At 41.8% G+C, this 13,877-nt stretch overlaps 1 protein-coding gene across 1 annotated transcript in view; it reads left to right on the top strand.

Moving 5' to 3' along the window:
- Positions 1–13,877, top strand: part of Rgs22 (regulator of G protein signaling 22) — a 112,410-nt gene that overhangs the window by 34,168 nt on the left and 64,365 nt on the right. The window contains exons 7-9 of the mRNA XM_029548194.1: positions 46–658; positions 1,878–2,039; positions 7,388–7,562. Coding sequence (XP_029404054.1) covers positions 46–658; positions 1,878–2,039; positions 7,388–7,562 — 950 coding nt within the window. The remainder of the gene's footprint in view (positions 1–45; positions 659–1,877; positions 2,040–7,387; positions 7,563–13,877) is intronic.

The following is a 13,877-nucleotide window of genomic DNA, read 5'->3' as shown; positions in this document are numbered from 1 at the left end:
TTCACGTTCGTATCTAACCTATTAGCCTTCTATAATTTAATACAGAGATTTTTGATGATGGCGTTCACCCCAGGACAATAAAAAACCTGTCTAAAACCTCTAAAGTAGCTTCCGAGCTGGATGAAGAAGAAGAAGGGTCTATATCGATAAAAGACTCACCTTCTCAAGCTCTTCTGAGGATATACCTGGAGAAGAAGGATGAGAGGGAAAGAAACCTGACCCTGCACTTCTCGTCGGTTGAAGAATTCCTAGATGCCTACATCATCTTTATCCTGAGAGAGGCCATCCAGCACATCATGGGCCAGTCCCTTAGTGACACTCCAGACTACATCAACTACTACAAAGTGTCCCATGTGATATTTGATAAAGTCCAGCCTGTGCCTAGCAACAAGGGTACAGTTTCACCCCCTGCTGAAATGGTAGAGGAAATCTCAAAAGATAGATTGGAAAATGTAAGTTTAAGTTCAGAGAGTGAGAGTGTTGGGCCTGAGAGCAGGGCAGACTGGTGCATCTCTCACAGGACCTATGACATTGGTAACCGAAGGGAATTTGAAAGATTTAAGAAGTTTCTAAAGGGCACACTAGGAGAGAGGTACTGGTGGCTGTGGATGGACATAGAGAGGCTGAAAGTTCTTAAGGACCCTGGAAGACATCAAAGGTATTTTCATTTTTATTTTTCAGTAGATTTAAAAACTAAATTATATTTGTTTTAGTTACTCAAGCAAAAAGTATTAAAATGTAGTTTATATATTGGGATGGATAAAAAAAATATTTATTCTATGATAATAAATGTTGATATCACAATTTTGTGATTTCATAACTTTAACATACCAATAATAGTTATTTGGGTTTGAATACTATTTCTTCCATAAATTCTAGACCTGCTTTAAATTATTCTACTTTTTATAGTGTCATAATGATATTAAAATTTTATGCAAAAGCAATTATCAGCTATACGATCCCACTCATATTGGACAGGTCCCAATGGCAATGTGTGGGCCTCTTATCCCAGCGGCCTCCCTGGCTCGCACATCCTGTGGCTGTTAGCCAGGTGGTACAGAGCGCTTGTCTGCACTGTTTGTTCTGAAGGTCTGCATTGCCTAGCTCCGTGTGCTCTAGGTCACTGTGAGTTCATCTTAGCATCCCTGGTCTAATCTGAAGCAGGTTAGACTGCATTTCTTCTTCAGGGCTTGGCGTAGATCTCCTAGTGACGAGTTTCTTTATAGTTATTAGAAAAGTATTTGGATTACAGAGCTTATGTTTTAAATAGAGCTCAACATCGTGGTTGATTCTGAAACTTGACATGATCTATATTTGTAAGACATATCAGGGAAGTCATACGCAATAAACCTTAAAATTTCACCCACATTTAGTGACCTAAAGTGACAGTTGTAGAGGGATCTATTTCCGTATGTTTTCCAGTTTACAAAGGAGATTGTCTATACTCCTTAGTTTATGGCCCCTTCCTCTACCTTCAAAGCCATCATGACATGAGTGTCTGTCTGATGACATAAGTGCCCTCTTACATCCTCATGGTCCTCATGGCCCTCTGTGTCTCCCATAGAAGGATTTCTAGCATTCCCTTGGGACCTGTGAGTAGCAGGCTGATTTCTCTCTAGTAGTTAATTATCCACATCAGCTGCCCTTTTTATAGGTAACAAATTTACAAATTTTGGAGATTAAAGTGTGCACAACCCTACAAGACCATTCATCCTATTGAGAAAAGCAAACACACTGGGAAATAATCCATGTCTGCACAACCCTTTAGTACTCCATTATGAGTGTTGGCTTGAGGTGTTTATTACTTATCTAAAGCAGTTAGATTTGGGAAATTGAGTATTGAATTGACGTGTGTATAACTATGTGTTTTAACTAAGACATCTTGAGAAAATGAAAAAATGCTACCTTGTGAGCAGTGGGGAACGCTACCTTTCTGCAGAAATCTTATCGAAGTTTAAGCTGCTACATGGATCACGGTGGACAGCAGACCACTTGAAAAACATTCAGGCTGAGGTTTTAAAACCTCTGCTTCTGTATTGGTAAGAAAAATAATGTGAATTAAAGCTTTCTTTTAATTTTCTTAAGCTAGTTATAAGTAATACATTCTCCAGTTTATTATTGCCTTTCTTTGAAAAGCATTTATTTATTAGATACTTGGTGTAGTGGTTTTAGTAAGAATTCCCCCATAGGTTCATATATTTGAATGTTTGGTCACCAGGGAGTGAACTGTTTAAAAGGATTACAAGGGCTAGGAGGTGTGGCTTGTTGGGGAGAGTGAGTCCCTGGGGAATGCTTTGAGGTTTCGAAGGCTCTCTCTCTCTTGTCCTATGGATCAGGATGTAGCTCTCAGCTACTGCTCCAGTAACATGCTTGCCACCATGCTCCCTGCCATGAGGATAACAGACTAACCTCTGAAATGTATGCAAGCCCTAGATTAAATGCTTTCTCTGTACGAGTTGCTGTAGTCAAGGCATCTCTTCATAACACTAGAATAGTGACTAAGGTTGTACTAGGAGTGTGTGTGTGATGTCTCTATGACAGGTCTGCCCTTGCTGCTTGTTGGTGGAATGTGGACCTTGAGACTTTAGGAATGAAATTGAATAATTTCAGCAGAGCTTAAGGGACCATCTTAGTAGGGATGTAGAAGACAGTGCTGCTGAGAGCAATGTGGATTGTAACAAGCCCAGCTCAAGAGGCTTCAGAGGGGAAGAATATTAGTAATTGGTCTAGAGATCATTTTTATAATATTTTGACAAAGAATGTGGTTGCTTCTTGCCCTTGTCAAAAAAAATCTGCCTGAGGCTAAATTGAAGAGTTTTGGATTAATGGTGTTGGTAGAGGAGATTTCAAGACAGCCTGTATTGACTGTGTTGTGTGGTTATTAGTAATCACTTGAATGCAGATCTATGAGAAGAAACTAGCTGAACAAAAGAAATTAAAAAAAAATTTACAGTTAGGGGAGAAAAGGAGCACCAGGAAGTGTAACAGAGCTAAGTCCAGTGCACAAGGACATTAAAAAGTTTAAAGAAAAGCCTGATGCTGAATGGAATAAGGGGAGTGGTGATTTCAGGGAAAGACACCCCACCCCCCACTCTGTGTAGTTAAGCTTCTAACTTGTGAAAAAGAATGAAAGAAAAAGCTTACAGTGAAGGAAACCATCAACAACATGCAAATGTTAATTGAACTAGGAGGTCAAATTCTAGCCCCACAAGCAGCAGAACTTGGCAGCTTCCACCACAAGGTTTTGTGCTGCAGACAGATCTCAATTGGGTCCTTGATCTGCAGGAAAATGGGGTTTCGGTACAGGTGTGCAAGGAGTTGGCGAAAAGGGGGTGACAGACAGACATGAACACAAAGGAGTATGGTATTTGAATGTAATTTGTCAAATCGAGCACCAGAGTTTTAATACAGAAGTTAGGTGACACATCAGCAAGGTACAATGAGGTTACCGGATGCTTAATGACTCTTACACAAAACAGAGGANTGNNAACACAAAGACTGGCAGGAACTGGGCAATAAAACAACTGAGACAAAGTCAGCTCTATCTAAGGTCAGCTATAGTCTTAGAAGCCAGGTGTGAGGTCTTTACACTCCTGGGGCAAGGGCTTTCATGCCCAAGCCATAATAGTTCTAATTAGGGAGTTCCGCTCTAAGTAACCTCATGAATAATGCAATATTCTAGTTCCTCCTCAAATCACAGCCCAATCTATTTCCTAAACCACTGTAAATTCCTGTATATGTGAGTGGCTTGGCTTTTATTCTAAGTGATTGTGTGTGGGGACTTTCTACTAATAAGTAACATAGTCTGCCATATATAACTATAATAAGAATTCTAAACTTACTTTGCTAAGCTTGCCCTGAGATTTCTAACTCTATGTAGTAGATAGTAAAGCCTGATTCTTTTACTATGTCTCTTACAATACTAGAGGCAATTCTGAATGTCACTGAATAGTCAGGGTCGGCTCAAGGACTACCTAGGGCATTGGTAAAAGCCAGGAAGCAAAGTTCGGTTTTGCTTAGGTATTTGGCAAGTCATTGCTTGGAGACACCTATAATAAAACAATACTGAAAGAAAACAGATAGATCTATTCACAAGGACAAGTTTGGAGCATTCGTTATACAGGATGCCACAGTTTCAGGAGACTTAAGTTTCTGTGAAACTCTTTGCCTCGGGACTATTTCCAGGTTTCTAAGCCTGTCAAGCGAGTCACTACTGGTGTGGATGTAGCAGTTTTGTCTTTAGAGTCAAGACATGAGAAAGGGGCTGTGGAATCTCCCTTTAGAGCCAAGAAAAGCCACTGAGGCCAGGGGTGTCCCTGCATGGAGGCCCAGAGAGACCATTGTATGAAGCTGTGAAGGTGAAGCCTGGATTGTGTTGGAGACCCCAGGATGCTGGAGATGCCAGAGTCAGGGGATATATGACGAGGAGAGCTACAGACCAGATGAAGAGCCAGTACAACAGAGAGAAATATGTTGTCCGTGACAGAGCTGAAAGGGGCTGGAGATCTGAAGAGTGCTTTGACGGCAGACATGGAGATGCACAATGTAGAATTTGTCCTGATGGTTTTTAGTTTTGCTTTAGCTCACTATTTCCTTACTATACCCCCTTTCCTTCCTTTTGGGATGGTAATGTACATTCTGGCCATATGTGATCTGCTTTTTTATTTTGATTTTACAGGGCTTATAGTTAAGAGAGTGCCTTGAGTCTCAGGAGAGGCTTGGAACTTTTAAATAGTGTTGAGACTGTTTTAGACTATGGGAACTTTTGAAGTTGGACTGAATCCATTTTTGCATTATGAGATGGCTATAAGCATATGGGGGAGCAGGAGGTGGAATCTGGTGTTTGAATAAGAAAATCCCTCATAGGCTCATGTATTTGTATGCTTGGTTACCAGAAAGTAGAACTATTTAAAAGGATTAGGATTAGAAGACATTTGGGGAAGAAATGTGTCACTAGGGGTAGACTTTGAGGTTTCAATTCCTAAGCTAGACCCAGTTTGTTTGTTGTCTGTCTGTCTGTCTGTCTGTCTGTCTTTGTCTCTGTCTCTCTGTTCCTGTCTGCCTCTTTATCTCTCTGTTGAACAGATTGTACCTTTCAACTACTTCTCCAGCACCAAGCCTGTTCTCATGCTGTCCACTGTGAGGATAATGGACTAAGTAAGTGAGCCCTCAGTTAAGTGCTTTCCTTTATCAGAGTTGTTGTGGTCATGGTGTCTCTTCACAGCAGCAGAGCAGGGACTAAGACCTTTGGTGTGCCTGGGAGTCTTTAAACACAGGCTAAAGTTTGGCAGTGCTCCCAGAGTGCATCCTTGTGCAACTCCCATACGATCGGTTCTCATGACGTGTGCAGCTATCTGTACAGATGGCATCTTAGCCAACGTTCTGAGCACTTGTGGTAAAGTGCTGTGGTAACCTGTTAGAGGATAAAACCTGGTCCAGTCCAGGGTTCATGGTTTAGTAGGAAGTGCATCATGTGAAACGGTGTAATAAAAATGGTGGTAACCACAGAGGGTACGGAGACGTGGACACGATGGAGACACTAAGTCACTTGAATTTCAGCGGGTTGTCACAGGGCTGCATCTGATCTGATTCTGTCATTTCTCTTGAAATCTCATTGGATGTGCCAATGCTTTGAATGTAAAGTTCAGATTTTTAAGAAAATTAGCAAATAAGCTCCCCCTGGTCTGTTCTCTGCCTACTTCTCTGGCATCACTTCCCTGATATTCTCACCCACTGTGCTCTCATCACTCCTGGGCTGGAGACATGGTAATAGAGAGCAGAGAAACTGAGTTCAGTCCCCAGCACCTTGCATCAGAGGGCTTACAACAGGAGCATCCAGTGCTCTTTCCTGGCTCTGTGGATGCCTGTCCATCTGAACATATACAGACACATAAATAAAAATAAAATAAATCTTATGGCAAATAAGAAGGTATAAGTTCCATTATAGTTGGTACGTATGTAGACACCAACCAACATAATAAAACATTGAATTTCAAAAAACTTACCAAGATAGAAGAACTTTAATTATTTTTATCATAAGGCTATGCTTGTGTTTATATGTGTGTAGGTACATGCATATGAGTACAAGGTCCCTCCAAGGCAGGCAGATGGCATCCAGGCCCAGGAGCCACAGTTACTGGAGGTTTCGAGCTGCCTGATGTGAGTGCTGGGGACTGGACAAACAATACATGCTTTGAACTGCTGGGCTGTCTCTCCAGCATCTTTTTAAATTTAAACATTTTGTTTTGAGTAATTATAGACTCATATACAGTTGTAAGAAACAATACAAAGAGATGTTGTGAGTGTTTCCTTCAGTGGTAGTATCTTGTGAAATTATATTGGTTAGAACTTACATATTTTTTCTGAACTTAAAATAATTACAGCTTTTGCATTCTCTTCATGCCTAACATGTTCACACTGGGAACATCTTCCCACCTCCTGTTTTAAAGGAAGCCATATCCCGTCAGTCTCTGGAATATGGAAAAGGGATTAGCCCTCAGGCTTGATCAGGGGAGACCTGGTCTGAAGAGCAATTTAGCCACAGGCCTGATAGCTGAGGTTAGCTTTGACTACCACAAAGGGCTCACCCACTGATGGACTACTAGCATATTCCTCCACTGAGTGTGGGTCTGTGTCCTGTACCAAACAGCCTTTCTCTTTAGTTTCTGAAACAGAGTTCATCCTTCATTTATATAAATTGTTGTAAAATTAATTCCTACTTTCAAAGTTTAAGACTTGAAAAACATGTAAATGTGCAGTATAACCCAATTTAGTAACATACTTGAATATTCTAAAATGTTTATGTTTTTAGCCAGGCATGGTTACACAGAAGCAGGTGGATCTCTGTGAATTCCAGGCTAGCTTGGTCTACATAGTGAGTTCCAGGACAGCCAGAGCTATGTAGAGAGACTTTGTTTCAGAAACCAAAAATTAAATGAGATGTTTTCATACTTTTAAGTGTTAGCTTAATTTTACTAATATATATATAAATGTAGATATAAATATGTAGATAAATGGATATGGAAAGTTCCACAGCCTTCCCAAATATAGAACACCAAACTACTTTAAAACTTTGAAACATGTTCTATTTTATTTTTAAAATCCCTTAATAGTTTTAAGTATTTCTTTTGCTTATCAAGCATATAGTAATTTTAATATTATGAGTTTCTAATATATTACCTTTTTTCTATGAGTGAATGGAGTATAATGAAGTAACATAGAGATTTTTTTTTTTAATGAGCCAGCAGAGAAAGAAATAGAAAGTGGCAGAAGGGGTTGATACCTGTGATAATTATATGTTTTGTAGGTTTTTGATTCTGAAATTTATTATAGTTTCATCTTAACATATTGACTCTTAAGTTTGTTTATTTGTTTTTTCACTAAAAAGGGCACCAAGATTTTGTGTAACACATTCGGCTTCAGCAAAAAATGCTAGCACTGAGCTGAAGTTCTGGCGCCTCCGTCAAGAGAAGCCCAGGAAGGATGTTGACCCTTTTCCACAGATGGCCACCCTCCTGCCATTAAGACCAAAGTCCTGCGTTCCACAGATCCCTGAGGTCCAGGTCGGGTGTCCAGTGGGTGAAGTGCTCTGTAGTAACTATAGTTACTATTTATCCTTGGGTATTTGTCTACTGTTGTGGTGTGAATGTGAACTATGACCTCTAGGCTTGCATATTTGAGCACTTTGTCCCCAGTTGGGGCTCTGTTTGGGAAGGTTGTGGAGCCTTTAGGGGTGAGGCCATATTGGAGGCCATGTGTCACTGGGACCCCACTTCCTTGTCATGTGATGCTTCCTGAGGGTGGATGCAGCATGATAAACCAGCCTCCTGTCCTTCAAACTGTACTTTTCTTGCTTGCTGCCATGGCTTCCCCTGCCATAATGAACTGTAGAGCAATGGCAAAGTGACTAAGGCAGCTTTGTCACAAGGTTGCTATCAGAAGCCTGCCATTACAGTGTACACCCCACCCCATGTAAGAAGGAAGGAAAGGTTAGAACCTGCTTGTTCCGCACACAAAGTGATCCTTCTGAAATATACAGCCGTGCCACTCACTACTCTGCTGGAAACTCTCTAGTGGCCTCCTCTTCTACTTAGAATAAATTTGACAACCTTGCCCAGCCACACAAGTTCCTTAGCATGCATGCCTCGTTCTTCCACATTGTCCTCTTGTTTACGCTGTCCTGGCCACACTGGGTCCTTTGGCTGTCTTTGAACATCAAGTGAAACCACAGGGCTTGGTACTCTCTGTCCCCTGTGTTTAGTGCACTTTCCTCTAGAGAGCCCCATGCATCTCACCCCTCACAGCCTTTAGATAGCAGCTCGCCCATCGCTTAGGGAGAAAGGCTGTCTTCCATGTGGATGAACTCTCATGTGCAGGAGAGTGGATCGCCTTCCCTCAGGCCTGTGCCCTTCGCCCTGCCTTGCTTGGCTTTGTTGTATTTACAGCTGCATGCATCGCCTGTTTATTGCCTTTTTTATCCTTCGAGAATAGAAGGGAATTTTCTCTAATTTCTTTCTCATCCCATCTGTCCTTCGTGTAGAGGAAGGCCACTGATTTGTTTGAATTAATTTTATATCCAGCTACTGCACTGAAGCTGTTTATCAGGTTTAGGAGTTCTCTGGTGGACTTTTTAGGGTCACTTATGTATACCATCATATCATCTGCAAATAATGATATTTTGACTTCTAGAAGGGAATTTTCTGTGTTGAGTGCATGTTCCTAGACCAGCCTAGCATAGAATAGTCACTCAGTAACTATAATAGGAATTGAAAAGACAAGCTGAGCTAGCACACCCAAACCAGAGGAAGGGAGCTTTGGGCACACAGTGAAGAACAGGAAAATGAAAAGCTGTAGGTAGTTGTAGGAAGTTGTAAGTGACCTTCCACTCTCACAGGAATGCAGTGACTGTAGGTAAGGCCTGCATGTCAGAGCTGAGGCCCCTATAAGCCTCACTGTCTTCAAGGCATAAGTGAGTGTTCTGTTACTGGCCGCAGTCACATGAAACGCCCCAGACTGCCTTAGAGTCACGGTGTCAGTGTTCAGTGTCTCACCCCCACACACAGTGCTTAGAACTGTCAGCGGGCTCCAGTTCTTCTTCATCTGAGGCGTACATTGGGAATCTCTCCAGGCCCTTCTAAAGTCCCAGCTTTATAGACTGACTTAACTCAAATCAATGAATTTGCTTAGAGCCTACATCCCCATGTGAACATTAGAGCCACAGATTAGAATCTGTATGCATAATGTGTTCGGCACCACTGCTGGCAGGTGGCTTGTATCATCCCCTGAAGATCTTGTGCAGACAAATACCCAGGTTTCAGCACAGACCAGGGTTCAGCGGGGCTGCTGCAGGACCTACGTCCCTCTCTCAGGTGATGTTCTCGCCACTAGAGCTCACACTTTCCTTGGTTTCTTAACCATTGTTTTGACTTTTCCCTGGTCTGCTTTGTCCCTTGAGGCCCTATCACATGCAACAGCACTGACTGAGTGTCTGACTCAGCCCATACAGCTCAGTAACGCAGGCTTGAGGTAAGTGCCATCTTGGAGGCACCGCACAGTGAGTGTGTCATCTGATGATTTACACAATCATCATCAAACTCAGCAGTTGTGAAGGAGAAAGGAAGAAGTGATATAATTAAGCAGAGCAACTCCAGTAAGTGAGCTGTGTTGGAAGAGCGGGGAGGATTTAGCTTGTGTGAAAGATAACAGAAACCAGACTTGTCTGCCAGTCCTCTTGAGGTGAGCCCTTCACCGTGGCATGTTCAAGTTGGACAGTATGTTCTGATCCCACTATTTGTGCTCTGTCACTCCTTGGCAGAAAAAACTCAGGGCAGTAGGACTTTTATAACCAGTAAAGTATGGTCTTTTTAGTAGGTAGTCCTACAAATATGACACATGTGTACAGACTAAGCGTCAGCCACTCGCACAGAAGGCACCCTCTTGGGTTTCGGTGGCTTGTTGGTTTCCTTCTGTCGTTACTCTGACTATTCTTTTCTATTTAAATGACATTTGTGTTTTATTTACTGTGTATATGTGCATGTGGGTGGGAAATGCCACCGAGCACATGGTGGGGGCTCAGGCGACAACCTGGGGCGGTCAGTTCTTTCCTTCCACTATGTGGGTCCCTGGGACTGAACACAGGCTGTCACCCTGGCAGTAAGCACCCCTGCCTACTGAGCCATCACTCTGGCTGTTCTTCCGGGTTTCAGGCAAGCAACAAAGTCCAAGCTGGGACTTGCAGGCTGGAGCAATGGCTCAGCTGGTAAGAGCACTCATTCTTGCAGACCTGGGTTTGGTTCCCAGCATCCACATAAGGTGCCTCACTGATACCTATAACTCCATTTTCAGGGTACATGATGCCCTCTTCTGAATTATGTGTACACTTGCACAACTGTGCTACACACAAAAATACATGAGTGCGCATGGGTGCGCACCCCCTTTAGCCCCCCCTGGAAAAAAAACAGCAAAGAACAAAGCAAAATCTGAAAACTTCCTAACAGACTTTACTCTGTATTATATGCTTGAAATATATATTTTTAAAATTTGAAGTGAGTAGGGGCTGGGGAGATGGCTCAACAGTTAAGAGCACTACTGCTCTTCCAGGGGGCCTGGGTTCAGTTCTTAGTATCTATGTCAGGTAGCCCACAACTTTCTGAAACTTCCAGCTCCAGAGTATCTACTGATCTCTGAGGGCACGCACACACACACACACACACACACACACACACACACACACACACATCAGTTCTTAGTATCTATGTCAGGTAGCCCACAACTGTCTGAAACTTCCAGCTCCAGAGTATCTACTGATCTCTGAGGGCACGCACACACACACACACACACACACACACACACACACACACACACAGATATACATACACAGACACACACAGACATACACACACAGAGAGACATACACACACAGACACACACACAGATACACAGACATACACACATAAACATAGACATACACACACACACACACACACACACACACACACACACAAGTTTAAACAATAATTTATGGGCCAGGCATGGTGATGCATACCTTCAATCACAGCATGTGAGAGCCAGAGGCAGGCAGGTTTGAGGTCAGCCTTGTCTACATAGTGAATTCCAAAACAGCAAGGCCTACATGTTGAGACCCTGTGTCCAATTAATTAGTAAATAAATAAGGAGAAAAGGGCCTTTTGTTGTTGCTTAGGGGCATGACCCACAGCCTGTGCTTACCAACTAACTGTATACTCTACTGCTGAGCTATGTAACTGACCTAAAAATGTTTTTAAAATTACTGTGATTACAAAGGGAAAACACACAACTTCTCACCTTAGACATTTTTGAGTGTTGGTTCCAGCAGCCTTGAGTCCATGCATGTCATTGCACAGCTCCAGAATATTTTTACTTTGAGAAATGATTCCATAGCATGGAGACTACCCTGCTTCTGTCCCAACCCTCAGACCCTGGAGCCACTGCTCTATCTGCTGAGTCTATAAATCTAACTATGTTTATTTAATATATGTTTAATTAAAAGCTCAGCCTCTTGTAGTATTAGTAGTTGCTTAATACCTAAAACTATATGTGCTTTGTTCGAGACAGGGACTTGCTGTCTATCTCAGGCTGGCCTTGAACTTCTGACCTTTGTGCCTCAGTCTCCTGAGTGCTGAAATTTCAGATAAGCACTGTAGCCACCTGCGGCCACACTAACTGGGTTCCTGAGTGGGAGGCAGGAGATGTATGGGAGAAAATGGCAAGAGAAATAATGGAGGCCAAGGCATATTTTTGTTCAAAGCCCCAAAGTTTACTAAGAGTCTGAGCTTATAAAGAGAGGAGGCCCATCCCCCACCAATCCATTCTTGGCGCCTGTCGAGAGCCTATAGGTGATGGGCAGGATTCTGCCTGCAATCTGCAGATCTGCCAATCTGCCAGATGCTGTCTCAAGGGTCTCTCAGCAGGTAGCAATGTCTTGGAGAAGAGCAACTGGCGGGTGACAGAACAATAGAGCCATCTAAGTCGGAAGGTTCCACTCCAGGTGGTCTTATACTCAGTGGCAGCAAAGTCTAAATCAGCCTGCTTCAAGGCTGAGAGAGGCTACAATTCCTCCCTAAATATATAATAAAAATTAGTTGGACTGGGGCACAAAATATATTTATACTCCATTGTCCTGCCTAGGAATTATGGTGGCTAGTGGTAGTGCCTGGCTTAGGCACTCAGATTTTTCCATAAACTATTCTTATCCATCAAGGAGAATATATGTGGCTTGCTTGAGTTTATTTTGGCTCTGTGGTGTATTATTAACAAACCACGGCCTCTTGGCATATACCTCTGTCTTAGAGTGATATAGTTCAGAAATCTGGCTGCCCGTCATTGGCTAACCGGCCCTCATAGCACACCTTATTCCCAAATCAGACCAAAGCCACAATATATACTCAATATGTTTCTTCATATTGGTGCATTTCTGCCACCTGCACTTGCTGGGGGGTGAGGGTGCAGGCTTGCTGAAGACAGGTTATAGGGCGTTGATTGACCTGCTTGAAAAACAAAGTCAAGACAGTTGAAAAGCAACAGGATAAAAGCTTCTTTGGGGAAGTCCAGGTACTCTATTCAGTTGCAAATTAGCAAGAATCAAACTGGAGCTCTGGTATCCAGGTGTAGGAGAGGTGGCTTTGAGAATCAATAGAAAAGCTGTTTCACATGTAAATAGGCTAAGCTCCAAGTTAACTCTGCTAGCTAATAAAGATTTTTAGCTATCTTCATAATAGGAATCTCTAATATTGGAATTATTACTAGACCAGTCCAAGATTGAGTTAGAATAACTGGTCACATTGAAGGAAAGAGAAGAATTATTATAGCTCCTTCTTATGACTAATTTTTCTAAGTCAGATTCCATGGTCTCTAATGTTCTCTGTCCCATAAAGTTAAAAAGCTTGAATCAAGGCAGCTTAGCTTGTCCAATCTGGGACAAAGGCAAGCAAAGGTGGGTCAAAAACATAAACCCAAATCAGTTCTCTCTCACCAGTCAGGGCACTCAGCGAACTCACAGGTCAGCTTGTCAAATCATTCTGGAAGTTGTCATGCTCTTGTAGCATTCTGTGGAGAAAACACAAGCTTTCCCTCTTCCCCATATAGGGTAGCTGTTCAGGATCACACTATATGCCAATAAGTAGATCCTTTTTATCTCACCCAGACATGAGTATGTCTAGTTTTAAGACACTATAAGGCATTTAGTAAGTTCTTTGACATCCAAATTTTAAAATTTTAAAAATAAAAATGTGATTTAAATAATGTGCATGGGGATATAATTCCTCCTCTTCTTGTTTTTAAAGAAGATATAGTTTTTAAAGTTCCACACTACCTTGTCTTTGAGAATTATAGAAGTCTCAGTAACATGGGTAACATTAAATTTGACAAGACATCTCAAACACTTGACTGTTATAACCAGTTCCAATATGCTTTAATCTAATTTGGAACACCAAGTATATTACAAAAAAATTTAACATAGGCAATGACTAATTATACTTTTAGTTGTTTCTCTTGTAGAGCAGAAAGCCTGAAAAGGTATCAATAGTCACATGTGCATATTTTATTTATTTATTAATCAGAAATAAGAGTATCCTTTGCAGCAACTGATTACGTCCTCAGGAATTAACACCATTATGTGGAACAGGTAGAAACTGAGGACACTGAGAACAAATTTTTACAATTTGACATGCACATTCTCTAAAAATACCAAAATATTATTATTATTATTATTATTATTATTATTATTATTATTATTTTGGTTTTTAGAGACAGGGTTTCTCTGTATAGCCCTGGCTGTCCTGGAACTCACTCTGTAGACCAGGCTGGCCTCGAACTCAGAAATCCACCTGCCTCTGCCTCCC

Source organism: Mus pahari, chromosome 17 (genome assembly GCF_900095145.1).
Source record: "Mus pahari chromosome 17, PAHARI_EIJ_v1.1, whole genome shotgun sequence".
NCBI classification, from domain to species: domain Eukaryota; kingdom Metazoa; phylum Chordata; class Mammalia; order Rodentia; family Muridae; genus Mus; species Mus pahari.
Note: the sequence above shows the minus strand (reverse complement) of the source record. Positions and strands in the feature narration are given on the sequence as shown.